A 16785-nucleotide genomic window follows, 5' to 3' on the forward strand; every position below is an offset into this window, starting at 1 on the left:
TTGAGGCTGAGGTTTCTTTGTTCATGGGAGATGTGATGTTTACTCTCCCCGCTCCAACTAGTTCAACAAAATCAATCCCTTTCAACGGAGTAAGCTTAGCTTTTAGATTCAATTCCTGTCAATACATTTCCAGGTGCAGCTTATTTTGGGAGTGACCCAGTAGAAAGTAGTTCTTCCTTCATTAGAGATCAATTCGTTAGGATTTTTATTTAAGTAGTGCTTGGTTTTCCTTTTTATTGATGGATATCTATTAGCTGTCTTTTGTTGCTTGGTTAGCTATTTTTAACTTCTTGAAATGAAAAAAGGGGATTACTTAGTATTCGTCAATCCTGTCAGCAGCAGGCCAATGAAAAATCCACATTTTCCTCTCATAATTTTGCTGGCAAAATATCCTCTATCTTTTTTCGCATTTCCAAGGCCATCCATCATGGCTACTTCAACCTTCGTCTAACCCCTTCTCCTTGCATCCTTGTCACAAATGTACGTCACAGATTTAGGAAGTATTTGGGTAGAAACAAAATTATAATTTTGAAAGTGTTTTTACAGTGTACAAGGTAAATATGTAGAGGAATTTATTTTGATTTGTAAAAATGTGATTCTTAAAATTACTTCTTAAGCAATCCAAACACCGCGATTGGATTCAGTGGCTCCATTCTTCATCCTAGCCCTCTTCAATAGACGGAGGGCGTTCTTCCGCTCAGATTTGGAAACCAGCTCCACTGCACCCTTCCTCAGTGCTTGCTAGAAAACTGTTGATGGTGTTCAACGGTGAGCTCCACCATGTGATGACTCTAACGGCGATCACTACCAAGCGACGGCACGGTGCAACGGTAATGATGTTTGCTCAAGTCGGGTTCTACTTGGTTCGAGACAGGTGAAGGACTAATCAGCGATGATATGCAAGGATGAGCAGGGCCTACAACCAGGCCTGATTGCCTTTGTAGTAAATAAGCCTGACCTGAGGCCTTTTTAAGAGGCCTTTTAAGATTTAAGGCCTAGCCTAAAAGTTTGCAAGACCTAATTAATTGTTTTTAGAACTTTGTTTATATTAAAATATGTAGGCCTAAAGTGTACATTTGCCTAGGTTTTAATAGGCTTTATGACTTTCAAAGTTTGCAACACAAGGTTTTTATAGAAACCTACATTTTAAGCAGGGTTGAGTCTCAGAAAAGAGCCGATGCTTCCGGTCTCCATGCAGGCCATATCTGACCTAACTTCTTTCCGTCCATGGGACGTTTTCGAGTCCATCAGTCATAACAGTGATAAACGAATTTAAGGGGCATTCTCGTCTTTTTAATTACTATTTTTATCCATCCTGACCTCAAGATTCCATTAAAATTTTTCATCATGCGTAAGCTCCGAGAGAGAGAAGAAATGCTGAAAAGTACCGCGATAAGAGCGTAAATTGAAAACTCAGGCTCAGACGCATGATAATATTTACATCCATCCGGTTTCTGGTGCTTTTCCCTGTAAAATAGTATACGCCATGGCACAAGCCAACGAATCAAAATATTTTCACTCTCCAAAGTCGGCTCTGACAAGTCTAAAGTCGTTGTCCATATCGTGGGGCAGGATCTTCCATGGGCTGGATTTTTATCTGCTGGAATCCAATCGTGCCTACACAGTCACTGTTTCCACATCAATCAGGCGTCTCTACACAAGATTCCATTTGAATAACCGGTCTGCGGAAATGAATATACAAATACAGGCGTTGAGAACGCAAATGTCCATTCATTATTCCGTCTCCAAATGCTGACAAGATGCAGCAGCAGCCGTGATTTGGTCCTTTATAGTGAACGGATATTCTGGCTAGAGTGATCCGGCCTGAGTGATCCCTTACGCATAGTCCTGTCCATTCCACCCCCAAATTTTACTGTTTCCTCCCGAAGCTTTGTAATGATAATCATGCAAATATAAGAAAACTCTGATTTACCTGGTTAGATACATTATCCAAAAATTCAATGAATAAAAAAAAAACTGGTTAGATGATAGAGCAAATACTCCATAACTAGAGAGAAAGGAGAAAGGAATGAATAGATATACTTGTTAGTATAGCAGGTACTCTACGGTAGCAACAGATCTCTAGCTGGGTATAGCGGACCACCAATCAACAAGCTACAGAAATAGCATCATTCGAGTCCTCCTTTAACTGAAAACCAGATACACTCGCTGATGGAAACTTCCAGTACAGGCGGAATAAAAATTGAATTCAAATAGCTGTTAAACATACCAACTTGAGGTGATTATGCAAAGAACCATGTAACATCTTCTTAAGCTTGTCACACTGATCTACCATGTGACCCGCTTTAATCAACTCCTCAAGTTGATACAGTAGTCGCTCAATTGTTGTGTATGGGAACCAAACTGCGAATGGTTTTTTCCGTCTGATTATATCTGCTGGTCTCTGCAGAAGGTTGATAAAACAAATAGGGAAATGTTACTACAACTACTTGCATCTCGAACATACACTGCCTATATCTAATGCACGGTATTTATAAATCACCCATCATCCAGTGGTCATTTGTAAATTACCCCCAAGTAAATTATAAATGCAGATCCTTATAATATAGAGCCCAATATTTTAAGCAGAGTCCACAAATAAGGTTACAATCGTTAGCAAAGTTCAAATGACGCAAAAAGGTTGTCTGAGAAAAGAAACGTTAACTTTACATGTCATCAAGTGCCAGGACTTGGCAAAAAATTACGTCAAGCAAAAATATATTAAAATGGAAAATTTGGTTACAAATTAACCACTCTTATTTCCTAAACTAGGAAATGATACCAGTATGCATATATCAGAATGAAAACGATCAATTCAGTCCACAACATCAAGAAATAAATTACCATCGATGCAAATGATTCTAAGAACTCCAGCAACAGATTAGTAGCTTCTGTAAATCGACCATAGTTAACATAAAGTTGAAATAAAGATGCAGGATTTGATTCTCGACCAGCCATTCCCCACATCTTCTCTCTTTGACCCTCCTGCCATAACTCATGTAAACAATATCAGACCGGCAATACAAAACACTGTTATAAGATGAACCAGCAAAGATTACCCCTCATCACGAAGATGCTGAAGCAAGATGGGCATCATATAGAGAAACAGAGAAGGGTGTAAGTAATATCTGAAGTCAGAATTGTAGAAGAATTTCACTTTGAAATTTCTTATTTAATTTCCAACAAAATAGCTGCAATTTAAAAGAGAGCCAATCAGCCTCAAAGAAAATAGATATGAACCCCAAAAAAGGGGACTCGTAAAGTAGATTCAACCGGAAAAAAGAGGATAAAAATGAATTTGACTTCAGCTTATTAACGAACATAAACCAATGGGACTTTTATGAAGAATTTGTAGGTATTTGTCTTCACCTATAAGCCACAAACCAAACCAAGTAGAAAGATTCAAGTGGTGCATTCCAGATAGTTTCAAATTTGGAAATAATCTAATTTTGTTTTGAGGAGCCCAATTTTGTTTCAAATAGGCACTCAAATCGTGCATGAATGAACAGCCCTTGAAAACTGCAACTTCAGCCAAGATTATTACCTTAAACAATTGAACCAGCCAACGAGGCAAATCAATCTGAGCATCTGCACGAAGAAGAGTTTCAGCAACAATAACAGGTAGTCTTCCATGAAATTCACAATATTTTCCCTGCAATTTGGGAACAGTAAGAGTCAATCAGGGAGAGCTATATCTGTAAGCAAGAACAGAAGCAGTTTTGATGATTGATTGGAAACCACAAGGTCATTTTTAAAGCCCAACTAGTTATTGAATTGGTCAAGCCACTAGTTTCACCATACTGGAACCAATTGTATTTATATAATAAAATATTATGCAACTGAAAAGATCATTAGAATGCAGGAAGAAAACATTATCATCCTAAATATAACTCTATAACAAAAACATATTAAAAGAAGTCTGAATTGGTCAAACGCAACCCAGTCAGCTTTCTGATTTTTGTCCCGTTTCATAAGTTTTTTGATTGGTTCGATAATGACCAGTTCCATGTTTGTTTAGTCCAGTCCTAAGTACAGTGCATAAGATATGCTTGACAGAAGTTTCCCATGAAATATTTTCCTATCTTCCCCCAAGCTGACCAACTGATTGAGACCATTATAACTTGCAGAAGATACTAACAAGGTAAAGCTCCAGAGTTGCCCAATGGCTATTCCTGTCAGGTTGTGCGGTTGTAGAAACTGTACGAGGTGAACCATGGACAACCATTTCAAGCTTGGATGATGTCAACAAATTACTGTGGGGTCTGTAATCATTAAAAAATTCATAAGTTATGCAAGTCATAAAATGAAAATAGTCTAGTAAAAACTTTGCACATGTACCAAATACCAAATTATGAACAAAAAATAATATTAAAAAGAAGCTATCAGATTGAACACAATATAGGGTAAACATATTCATCAATGCATAATGAAAACGATAAGAAAAAGAATGTCGAGTGTAACAACTTACTCAATCCAAGTGGATTCTACTTTATCAAGACAGCATCTCAAAGATATAGAAGCGAAAACTCTTTCAAGCTCCCTAAAGAGAGTCCCAGTCACGCATGTAAGGATACCATAAACAGATTACCAATAAATAAATAAATAAATAAATAAAATATCAACAAATAACTAGTCACAAACAACTGCAATTCAAGTGTTGGATGCAAACCTCTTCAATCCCGAGCCCTTGAAAAATCTGAGAAGAATTGTGAAGGCCATATCACATAAATTGTTTTGGACAAGGAGATCAGCCAAATCTGACAGTGCCCCTTCTTTACCTTCAAAAGAAAAAGAGAAACAAAGACTAAAAATTGTATAGAACAAAACCAATTCTAGCAAAACTATATATCAATCACCCAAAAATGGACAGATGTTTCACAAGAATTTCCAGAGAGAATGAGCAAATGAGAGTTACCAGTATATGTCCACTTAACATTTACCAGCGACAGCATATATTCTGCCGATGTTAGCACAAACTCATGTTCAAGTTTTTCAATATCAATAGAAGATGTCCAGCATTGATGCTCAGCATCACTTTCAGCCGATACTGCATAACAACATTATGATCTCAAAACAGTATGAAGGCGAAATGGCAAATTATGAATAATATCCAGTAGTGAAATAGCACGAGAAACCTTTCTTTGTCCCTCCTAGTCCCTTTTATTCCACTAAAAATACATAGGAAAATTCAAAGACTTGATATAAATCATGTAAACTTAAGTAAATAGCAGCATTGATCTCAGGAACTGTACTACTTACAATCTATATCTACAGTTCTCCTAGCTTTCTTACTCGGATACTGTTCGCTCATAAGACCACTTCCTTCGGCTGGTGGATCAATCCAGGCATGTGCTGGATGAACAAGATGCAAGGCATTAATAGCAGCAGAGAGTGCATTCAGCCTCTCTTGCAATATCAATGAAGAACCCTGGTAATCTTTTAGAGACACTTCAGTTTTCAAGCGAGCTGAATATAAGTACATGTAATTCGCTGCCCTGCGCCAATTATGTTGATGCATTTGAAATGTATAAAGCAACTTGTACAAGTTTGGCTTTGCAGATATATCTGATCTTTCAGCCTACATCCACAGCAAAATTTCTAAACGTTAACTCAAAAGAAACTATAATTTTTACAGCACTGAACCTACTCAGTCAAGGTCAACACCTTCCAAGCAAGCTCCTGCTCTACCTTCTCCATTAAACCAGCAAGGGGAAGCTTATTACTGCAAAGAATCTACAAATACAAAATGAATATTAGAAGGGCATGAAAATTCTAGTTGAAGCATGTGAACTATCCACAAAACTTTCCAAAAAATAAGAAAAACTCGTGTAGAATAATTAAGCAAAAGTTACAATTTTTTGGCATATTAAGCCTAGGACAATATCATTCAAGCTACTTCTCTTAGAAACCAGAAAAAAAGGTCATAAAAACAAATTCAACAGATTTAATAGTTTGATCTGGAACCAAATAGAAAGAACAGCTGCACATAATTGGGACCTTCACACACAAACGCACACCCCTGCACACTTGTGCGCACATGAACACATTTACACCCAAATATTCAATCTCCCAATCACTTTCAACCTAATACCAGTAGTCACAATTTGAAGATTCTGTGATCCTTTCTTTGATGAAATGGCCATAAAACATAGAAACTGATTGAAAAGTAAAATCTGAAAAACTCTCCATGTGTAACCAAACTTGATAGCACCTTGTTCAAAAACAATGATTAGATGTCTCAAGCAGATAAAGAAGTGGAGTCTGAAAAATTCTTCACAAGTAACCAACCTTGATGGCACCTTGCTCATAAAGGACAATGACAAAACGTCGCAAGCAGATGTATTTGCTCTCCTCATCCGGATTTGAAATTATTGCACAATATGCATCAAAATAGCGGCCAAGATCTAAGGCAAATTTGAAGACATTTGACCACAGCCGTCCCTTGATGACTGTTGCTGATTCATCAGTCGAGTCTGTCATGTGCGTTTCATCTTTTATACAAAGAGCTTCATCAACTTGTTCGAGTGCAGCAAGAGCAAACTGGCAGGCACCTTCATTAATATTATATTGTTCAAATAATTGCATCGCCCACTGATAGTAATAAAGCTTCCACTCAGCAGTCGATGCACAACCACCTGTATAAGAACAAGAGAAAGGGTCAGAAAAAGATGCAACTAAGACCTGAGATTGCTTGTATGTTTCAGATTATTGCAGTTTAGGCCTAAATGTACCCACCAAAATTAAGACATGGCAATCCTATGTCATGAGGCAAACTCTGCAAAGCCTCTGATGCACCATTCCCATATGGAGACCTGAATTGAATTGAAAATTTTTTAACTTGTCGGATCGCAAGTCACACCAGGAACATCAAGAAAAATCTATAAAATAAAAGACACAACTAAAACCCTGTACAAAAACATTAATATGGTAGAGCTATCAATATCATTCAATAGCTTGTAGAAGCTAGGCCCTTGCTACTTTCAAAAGATTTCTTGATGTAGACCACTCTTATCTGCTTAAGTCCCCATTCCATCCCTTCACTTGGGTTACAAGTGGGCTTTCGGCTTATACAGATGACTCTTGTTTTAGTATTTGTTTTCATTGTATTCAAATAGCTAAATGTTCCTTAAGACTGATTCATATGTTCAATTTCGAACCGCAGATAAAATATCAATCACTTCATTTAATTGATTTTAAATATCAGAAGAATGCTGTTGACAAAGTAAAGGGATTATATAGTTATTTTATCATGTATTAAGAAATTCAATTAGTCAATACCAGTAAATAGTTTAATTGATGTGTTTAATTATACTCTTATGACTTGGTCTATGAGTTTTTATGAAGTCATATAGTTAAAAGAAAAATTGTGATTATTTAGCTACTATTTATATGCACTGCAATGTACAGAAGGTTTCAGAGTTGTCATTGATTGAATCACTGCTAGCGCCAATCCCCTTCACTCACTCTTCATCCCTTTCCTCTAATTTGTCCTAGCACATATCAATTGATATCCCTGCTATGATTGATTCACATCACGAGGTCTTCTGAGACAAGTCAAATTAAGCAACTTCTAAAATCACTTGGTCAACAGAGGCTCAAAATGCTAATTAAAAATGGACCAGACTTGGAGAGAGTTCATTGAAGTGTATGTGTTCATAGTCTACAGTAAATCTTTCCCAAAAGACAAACTTTTCAAGACGGCAGAGCCTCTAAACTTTCTAGCCCACTTGCACTCCATACTATCCAACGTGGGGATCTATAGGAGCCAAACAATTCATCACTTCCCACTAAATACATTTCGCATGGAGGACTCCAGTCCGTGGCATTGAGCAAATAAAATAAAAAAAAAACTCATCTTTTCATTGGAACCCAGAAATAGGACCAAAGTTTTATACATAAAAAATTAGTTCTCCATATCAATGCAAGACCACATAATACACTGAATGAGAAAAAAAAGAAGAAGTATAGTTTGTTCAAATTATTTTACCTGAAGAAACAGCGAACAGCATCAGAGACCTTTTTCTCTTTCAGAGTGCCATGCAATCCACACTGCACCTGTGCAAGAAGGGCACAGCCTAGAAGATGCTGTCGTATGCACCATCCACCATCAGCTTCTTGAATACTTTGGGATGTTTTCTCCTTTTGCAAATGAGCCTCCGCCATCATAAGCAATTGCTGTTGAAATGTTTAAGATATAGATAATTTTAGTCAAGGCAACTCAGGAGTAGGTTAACCCCAAAAAAATAAAAATAAAAAAGGACTCAGAAGTAAGGAAATATAAAAGAGGATTGAATTGTCGCTCCAGAGAAAAAAAGAAAAAGGAAAGAAAATAACCTCAGCAGCACCATACTGCCCATGCTTGAAAAGGATAAAGGAGAGATCAATTGAACGGCTCAAGAAGGTAGAAATTCCTCCAGTCTGACCATAGATTATCCAACTGACGAAGTCTCTAACCTTGACAACAATGCCCTGCACATTTGAAAAGTATTCTGAAGGAAGCTGGTTACCATCTTTTGATGAACTAGCATTCAAGAAGAAGATAAAAGCCAGTGTGGAATCACATCTTCCAAGCTTATCATTCCATGACCGTTTTCCCATGTTATTGTCTGCATCATAAATAGAATGATTAACACTATATTAGCAGTAAATGCGTGTTTTCAATTATATAATCTCCAAGTGTATAAAAATGCAAGTTTGAGAAGTTCTAATCACTGAACAAAAGCACTTTTCTGCATTATTAAAGATTGGTTGATAAAACCAGCTGTATTGACTCATTCATTTGAATGGATTTAATGACAAATATAATTGAATACACTGTGACATGTAAGTCAAATCTATGGGACTTGCTTTTTGACACTGACATTCACAAGGGTAGTCAGAATCGGGTATAACTAAAGAATTCCAACAGAGTAAGGACTAAAATATTCTAGTATGATGCATTTTGTCCCAATGCGGAATTATAATGCAAGGCCTTCATCCTTTTCAAAAGTTACATTTGGTAATTGGACATGTTGTACAACAGCATACCTATGTGCCAAAAAATGCTAGTTTTACCCAATTCGTCAAATAGTTCGATGCATCGAAATGTTAAAAAGCTTAATACAGTAAGACCTGGTACCACAGGGCTTTTGTCTGATAACTTAACCTAGACTATGTATTTCTCAAGAGCCCAGAGTCTAATTCATTAAGACTTATTTTTCTTTTAAAAGACTGGCACAAATATATGGTAAGCCTTATGAAAGCCGTCAATTTTTTTTTCTCTAAGGGAAGAAAGCCAGACATGCAAGCCTGCATTCTTCACACAGCTAAATCCAATTTTGCCATATCTAAACTCGCTAAAGGGGTAGGTAATTAGAAGAAAGATACATAATAAACCTACCAATTTGTAATGGTAATCAGAAGAAGATACATAATAAAACCTACCAATTTGTAATGAAGAGAGTTTATAATTAAAATCCTCAATCACAGGTGGTGCAGATGGCGTGATAGCAAAGAAGATGATAACTAGCCACTCAAAAATAGTTTCTTGAAGCATAGGAATTAACTCAATTTGTATTCTGGTTATATCATGATGTGACATGTGGATCTGCAAAAGCAAAAAAAATAATATCAGAAAGAGGTGGCGCAACAATCTAAGTTCACAAAGAAATTCATAGCAGCTTGCTACATATGCGATAAAAACTATTGTGCAACTTGGCCAACATAAGTTGTTATTTTAAATAAATTTTACAAGTACCATTTGATGCCTAGAGACGTTGGCAAGAAAAACACTAGGGAAACACCAGCCAAAGAGGGAGCAATAAATTTTTCAAGCAGCAACATCAGTAACAAAAGCAAAAACACTTTTACACTGACCTGCCCACTGATGTCCACTAGATAGCTTAGAAATAGAAGAAAGTCCCAGGCAGACTCAAACATAACATTTGCAATCTGATAAGTAGCATGGACTACAACGGAGGAATTGACATTTGATGATTTTTCTGAATCGGAGTTATTTACAGTTTTATGTGGAACCAAAAATTTCAGAAAACCCTCAATTACATTCAAAATCCTGCCCCATGATGCAGCCTTCTTGTACAACCCTTGAAGAGACAAGAACATGTCAATAGAAAGTCTCCTCAGATTTCTGCGATCTGCAAGCTCCTTCTCCAGAACAATATCATTCCCAGGAATAGACGCATGGACAGCTGGAGCCAAGGAACCATATCCAGTTTCCAGAATCTTCATTATACAATGAATAATATCTTCAGAAGAGATAGCTGGGCTACTCAGAAGTGATTCATAAAATATAGAAGAAGCAGTTTTGCCCAACTGTTGGCTAAAACTTGAAACGCATCTGAACAATTCCATTGGAACTTCATGCTCAAGGTCATTATCAAATAAATCCACAAGACCTGTGAGATCACCCCCTCCTTCTGAAAAGACACAGGATGTGAATGGAAGAAAAATTAAATTTAAAAAAAAAATTGTACGTAAAATAATGAGCATATAGATGTAATCAAGGAAGTGAACCAAAAGAAGGGCTTGATTGGCAGCATAGATTAACAGTGGGGTGGTCTGGATTTGGAACTTCTGGCTACCCTCTAAATTGAGGGAATTCAACCCTCTCCAATTTCTCTTCTATCTTTCCTTTTTCACATATAAGAGTAATATTGGGAATTCAATCCTTCAAACCCATCCCATCGCATGGTGACGTCCAAGCAATGTAGAGCAGGTTACCATTCATTTTTAATGAATTTCCAACCAATGCAATGGGTTATCTCCCCCCCCCCCCCCACTCACACCAAAATTGCCAATCCAACCTTGAGAGAAAAGCTAGAAATTCTTTCTTGTTTTGTATAAAAAGAAATGTGGTCAAAATAGGAGCTCCGGAGAGGTGATGATAAGTACCTTCTATAATCCGCTCAATATCTTCCAAAGAACGAAAAAGCGATACTGAACTTTTTCTGATTAAACCAACTGCATCAGTAGAGTAATCAATGAACAAGCCACAGGATGCATTGATCTTGCACCAATTATGGAAGTAGCGGGTGCAAAAATACTTCCAGCATTGAAATATCGACATCTTTTCAGTTCCAACCTATCAGAGGAATCTTGTGAGTTTTATTATAACAGATTTATCATTCCCAAGGCTGAAGGAAAAACAAGAATGAGAAGAAAGATTTTCCAGATATGAAAATTACCTCATGTTCAATAGCTGAAAGTATCTCCTTCTTTAGTCCATCAGAAGTTAATGCTTGGAACTCAGATTCAACCAACTGCTTTTTATACTCAACTAGGGTTGCATGCATAACTGCATTATGATGCACTCCAGGAAGAAGCAACCTGCGTAAGAAAATTGAGGATACAAATGGCACAATATCATCCTGCAGAAAATAGCATGAAGTATTAACTGTAAGTAATAACTTTAAACAGAAGAAGCAAAATAACAGCAGTTGATGCATGGCAAGCCAACAGAAAACCAGATCACAAAATTCATTCAGATCCATTAAAACCGCATATCTCCCCTGTTTACAGCAACAGATGTGTGGATAGGTTTGCTTTAGAATAAACTCCCAAACTAACACTAATCACCGACCTACCCTCTACCCCACAGTTCTCCAAAACAAGTAACATTTCTTCATCTTCTTTTCTTTTACTTTACAGAAAACGAAGGATAAGTAGCTTCTGGCCATCAATTATAGAAGTTGAAAAGTATTTAAGCGTCCAAGGCTACAGGGTATGTTTCTGCTGAATGCAAATGGAGTCTGCTTTTCCACAGATTTGCATATATTACATTCGTGGTGCACTAGCTAAATTACCACTTAGATCATGTGGTCACAAAAGCCCATCAAATTAAATGGTATGCCATAGCAAGTACCATTTTATATTAATCATTCTCATATGCACCCAATGCCCTTGGAATATGCCCTCTACCACCACCTCATTCAAAGAGTGGAAAAAAAATCAACTTCTAGAAAAATCATCGTCAGCCTTGGATATCATTTTACATGCAAGCATCTATTTAAACATACACACAGAAGCACATCACAACAAATGTACATACATGCATAAAAAAATTTTGAGGCATAAATATTTTCCAATTAGAAAAGCAATAAAATGCCTCCAAGAGCATCTTTAAATCTTGGGCTCCCTGATTCAGGGCTTTGATTGGGAGGGTAAGTGATGGGGGGAGATGGGGTGATTTGAAACATCCTAAACCAGAGTTTTAAAGCCACTCCAAATTAGGGGATTTGGAATGGGTTAATTCATTACCGTTTTCATTTCCTTAAGAACCCTCTCCCCTTGCCACTTTTCCCTCAAAGGGTTAAAATCACAAAAACAACTTTGGAATTTCACCCTTCAAACCAACCCACCCCACTAATGAGATCGTAACATCAAAACAACAGAGAGTGCATAACCACCTAGCTTCCCCCCTATACTTCCCATCAACAGACTGAGTTATCTCCAAATCACCACCCCCCCCCCCAAAAAAAAAAAAAAAAACTCCTCACAGCTCCCCAACCTTTGATAACTAACTTCATAATTTTAGAATGATAATAGAAGATTCCACAAAAGCCAATACCTTGGAAGATGAAAATAATGAATGAGCAATCTGCAAAATTTCATCTGCAAGATGATCTGAACCCTGAAATAGTTGATCAGCAACAAACTCTTCTTGTAATACATGAGAAAATTCTTCTTCCCTAACAAGGTAGAGTAATTAATTCAGCTTGAATGGTAACGGTCCAAATGTAGCAAATCATACACATGCATAACAAAATCATTAACTGCAAACTAGGTTATCTAATTTATATTAACACATAAATAGGCCCTGGCTATTGGTGGTGTTATGTCACCGTACAAGGACCATAGTTTAGCTCTATCTGAGGTCAAAACCAACTGATTTAACCTCGTTACTATCTTTAAACCTTTAGCATCAGAATGCCTAAAATCATTAGAGATTGAGTATACAGTAACATCAGAATGCCCAAAATCATTAGAGATTGAGTATACAGTTTATACCATAATAATATGGAACAATAATCAGTTCGTAGATTGACAGAAACAAGCTAAAATATGTCACATACTCGTCAGTATTTGCAGAAAACATGCGTGATATTAGTTCATCATCCTTCAGTATCCATATTTTGTTGGAAGTTAGTTTGACGTCAATGCATCCTCCCTGTAAAAAAAAAAAAAAAAAAAAACTAGTGATGTACGGCATTTGATGCAGATGAAAAGTCAAATCTAAATGTTTAAATCAAGTTAACATGAGATGATCAGCAATTTACCTCCTCCAAAGAAATATTTCGTGAAGACTTCAGTGAGAAAATTATTCTGTCACTAAAATTGTATTGGATATTGTGTATAGAGATCATCTCCAAGCTTTCATCCTTCAACACAGCCCCCAAAAAAAAGTCAATAATCAATAACTTAAAAAACTGAGTATTATTTATTAATCATACCTAATATGGGATACTCTATAAGATGCTTAAGGAACGTAATTTGCTCTCTATCAGTTATTAAATGAGATTTGTAACAATCAAATGCCACTGTTAACCAGTAAAGAATAAAATTAACTTATTACAACAAACTAGAAATTAAAAATTAGTAGATCAATTTCATGAACTCTACAACTAACAAATTTTATTTATTTTCTACTTTCATCATTTAAATGTTAAAATGTAACCTTTTAAATTTTTTAAGAAAACCTTGTAAATTCAATCTAGACTACATCTGCCCCAATGTAATTATCATCACAATTTAATTAGTCATCTTCAGCATTACTCATTCCAAATGTGCCAAATTAGTTTAGGTAGGCCAACTAATCTGATTTAAGTTGGTTTTTGAACAATAAAGTCACTTTTATCAACCAGGTTCAGATTCAGATCAGCTATGTTCAAATGATAAGATGAAACTATAGATATATTTGCTTTGGCCAATATGGCATTACATATACTTTAAATACGAGATGATTAACATCTTTACAAACATTTATTTAACAACAATCAGCTACGTGTAGAGTTTTCAATAGTTTAGATCATACACGACTCAAATGAAGATTCTAGGCATCAAGCCACAAAGCTTCTAGTGTACGTACTGACACAACATAACAAGGATAAAATATAAGCCTGAATGGTTTTTATCAATAACAAATGAGTTTCAAAACGTAAGTTTCATACCAATGACTGTTTGCACAAAATTGCCACTGGAATCGTACTTGAATCCAAACAAGGTTGACCCAACCATAGTTTCATAAAGCTAGCACCTGAATAAAAGAAACATTATGATATAAGTACATATATCTTTGTGAGCGGTGTAAACAACAGGAACGGGAATGCACGATATTGTCATTAAACAAAGAAAAGTAGGGCTGTAATAAATTATCAACTGTATTTTAAGCTCTACCATAAAAGAGAGTCACTACGTATCATTTACCCACAAAGGAGACTGTTAAGCAACAACACAAAAAAAAAAAAACCAAAAAAAAAAAGGGTTCCAAAAGTCCATCCAAAAGCATTTGAGTACTATAAGAAACAAAAATTGTCTTCCTTTTTCTCAGCTGAATTTTACTTTGCCTTCTAAACCCTCCAGTCAATCATCTCTAAAAGTCCACAAACATATAAGCCATTAACCGAGAGACCTCAATTAGTGACTTCTTTAAGTGTCCTTCTTGGTCTCCCTCTACCTCTCATTATCAGGCTAAAAGCTATCTATCAAAACAGACGGCATAAAAAGTTTTGACTTCATCTTTTAGAAACCAGGTTTGACATCAAATCCACTCACAACATGGCCTTTAAACTTCTCCACACAATCCACCAATTCTATCATACACTTTCCCACTCTTAACTCAAAAGTGTAGAAGTCAGATCTTGAAATCCTGAAAAGTTTGTGCACTGCCCGCTGAAGCTTTCCTAATTTATCCAATTATCCCACTTTTTAGGACATTGATACAGAAGGAACCAATGATAATACTACTCTCTAATATTGAAAGAGGTACACTTGGTCAAAAAGCATGTATAAGATAAATGGAAAACAATATGAAGACTAAATTAAAGTTTAGGACTACAAATTACCTGTCATGGTTGTAGTGCCCATAGTATGACTAAAGACCCTGGAATTACATGAGAGATCCCAAACTCGTACTGACCCATCCAGATGAAGTACAAACAGAAATCTTTTCCCATGAAGCTCATATATCACCATGTCTTGTACTAAACTCACCATTTTACCCCTATAAGACATATTTAGGGAATAGTTTACAATCCATAAATCATAATACAATTCAAAATTGAAAATCTGAGAAAATAGGAGATACCAAAAGACTGTAAAAAACACATATTACATTTACAATAATACAATATATTTTGATTGCTCAATATCAATTAATATCTTTAAAAAAATACCGTGACATAAGGCCCCACAATCGGCTGATTCCAACTTCATCTCTCAGCTCAACCACAAATCCTTCAGGGAAACGTAAATGCATTATAAACTATAACAAGTAATAAGTTAAATAAAGAAGGCTCTAAATATGGAGAAAATAACATGGTGCTTCACAGTGATATCCGTAACACGAACAATGCTGATCATTGAAGTGGCAGTTAGAAGAAACAAGAGCAGCTGCGGGTAGGATATAATTTGCAGTGTGAATTCCTTAAGAAGGAACACTCCACATCAATTGGGAACAGTCACGTGAATGCAAATTCAATTAGCCAGAGGACATGCAAATTGCACCAGTATGCATTGTAATGAAAGAATCCAAGAGGAAGGAGGAATGAAGCATGCAAGCTGATGCATCCATTAATACTTGAAAGTAAAGAGCCAGTTAATCATACCAGCAGCACTTGGATCAAGTACACCGAGCTGAAAACAGCAGACCGAACCATCATTTCTGCCAACAACAAGACACCCGGAAGTTGCTGTTACTGCAGTCACTGGCATATAATTCGAGTAATTGTGCAAGTTAAGCTCTGTAAGCTCGTGAGCTGGGAAGACGGAGCAGGATGCATATGTAGAAACATTTCGAATTTTCAAGAGGTAAGCCACCCCAGACACAGTCAATACAAAAAGCAAGTAGGGGAATCTGGAAGTGGCAGTAATCTGCAAATAACAGAATTGTTAACTGAGTCAAGAAAATTGCAGGATACAATCTCGACGGCGTACAAATGATCAATAAAGCAAAATATAATCAACTATATTGTGTTCAAAAGATATGCAGTGTGGTGTATGATGGATGCATAACCTCGTTTTTGCAGATGAAAGCAAATGGACAAAGCGCCTCGGGGAAAGTGAATCTCAATCCAGCTTTAGGAAATTCTTCGGAAGCACGGATCTCCAATAACTCTAATGCTTGAGGCTGCGTTTTGTGAATTCTCCTATGAGAGGAAGCCACAAGGGTGGTTGGTAATAATAGCGTCAGATTTTTTTTACCGAAGAATGCAGTAGATGTACAACGGACGAGGCAGTTTGAGCAGAGCTATAACTTGAAAAGAGGGCAGAAAGAGGAAGCTACCATATGAGATAAGAAGAAGGATTTCCAATGACAAAGCAAGAGGCGCGGTCCTTGTTGGGAGGTCCAAGAGTGGCAGTCCCACTGTCAACGGCAATGGCGGCACTGATGGAAGGAGAAGGAACCGACAATTCAATCCACTTGAGGGCATCGTTGCTGATTATGGGAACTTCCTTCCCGGCCAACGTCGACCCGCTTCCCATTTTCTTCGTCGTATTCTTCCGTGCCAAGCCCCGCCAAAACCCTACTGCCGGGTTCTGGGTTTAGAACAGCATAAGCTGGCTTCTCGA

At 36.8% G+C, this 16785-nt stretch overlaps 1 protein-coding gene across 1 annotated transcript; it reads right to left on the bottom strand.

Annotated features, from left to right (window-relative positions):
- Positions 1–1874: 1874 nt before the first annotated feature.
- On the bottom strand, positions 1875–16785 carry LOC114732091 (nuclear pore complex protein NUP160). Its single transcript, XM_028919391.1, has 28 exons — positions 16499–16785; positions 16229–16361; positions 15822–16086; positions 15390–15450; positions 15060–15217; positions 14166–14251; positions 13275–13376; positions 13071–13165; positions 12566–12686; positions 11184–11366; positions 10891–11080; positions 9856–10415; positions 9424–9586; positions 8335–8606; positions 7988–8175; positions 6736–6812; positions 6289–6635; positions 5665–5733; positions 5260–5578; positions 4916–5047; positions 4670–4778; positions 4469–4540; positions 4139–4262; positions 3545–3652; positions 2845–2985; positions 2231–2404; positions 2068–2149; positions 1875–1933 (listed from the first exon to the last, which is right to left on the bottom strand). The coding sequence occupies exons 1-27, from the start codon at positions 16696–16698 to the stop codon at positions 2108–2110; spliced, it is 4491 nt and encodes a 1496-aa protein (XP_028775224.1). The 5' UTR covers positions 16699–16785; the 3' UTR covers positions 1875–1933; positions 2068–2107.

The sequence above is a fragment of the Neltuma alba genome, unplaced genomic scaffold (genome assembly GCF_004799145.2).
Source record: "Neltuma alba isolate B1F8T4 unplaced genomic scaffold, ASM479914v2 tig00012872_pilon, whole genome shotgun sequence".
In the NCBI taxonomy this organism is placed as follows: domain Eukaryota; kingdom Viridiplantae; phylum Streptophyta; class Magnoliopsida; order Fabales; family Fabaceae; genus Neltuma; species Neltuma alba.

Coding starts and splice junctions, on each gene's coding strand:
- LOC114732091 (XM_028919391.1), bottom strand. CDS start 16,698: ATGGGAAGCGGGTCGACGTTGGCCGGGAAGGAAGTTCCCATAATCAGC. Junction 9,587..9,855: donor TAGTGGACATCAGTGGGCAG/GTCAGTGTAAAA, acceptor TTGCTTTTGCAG/ATCCACATGTCACATCATGA. Junction 5,734..6,288: donor ATGAGCAAGGTGCCATCAAG/GTTGGTTACTTG, acceptor TTGTATTTGTAG/ATTCTTTGCAGTAATAAGCT.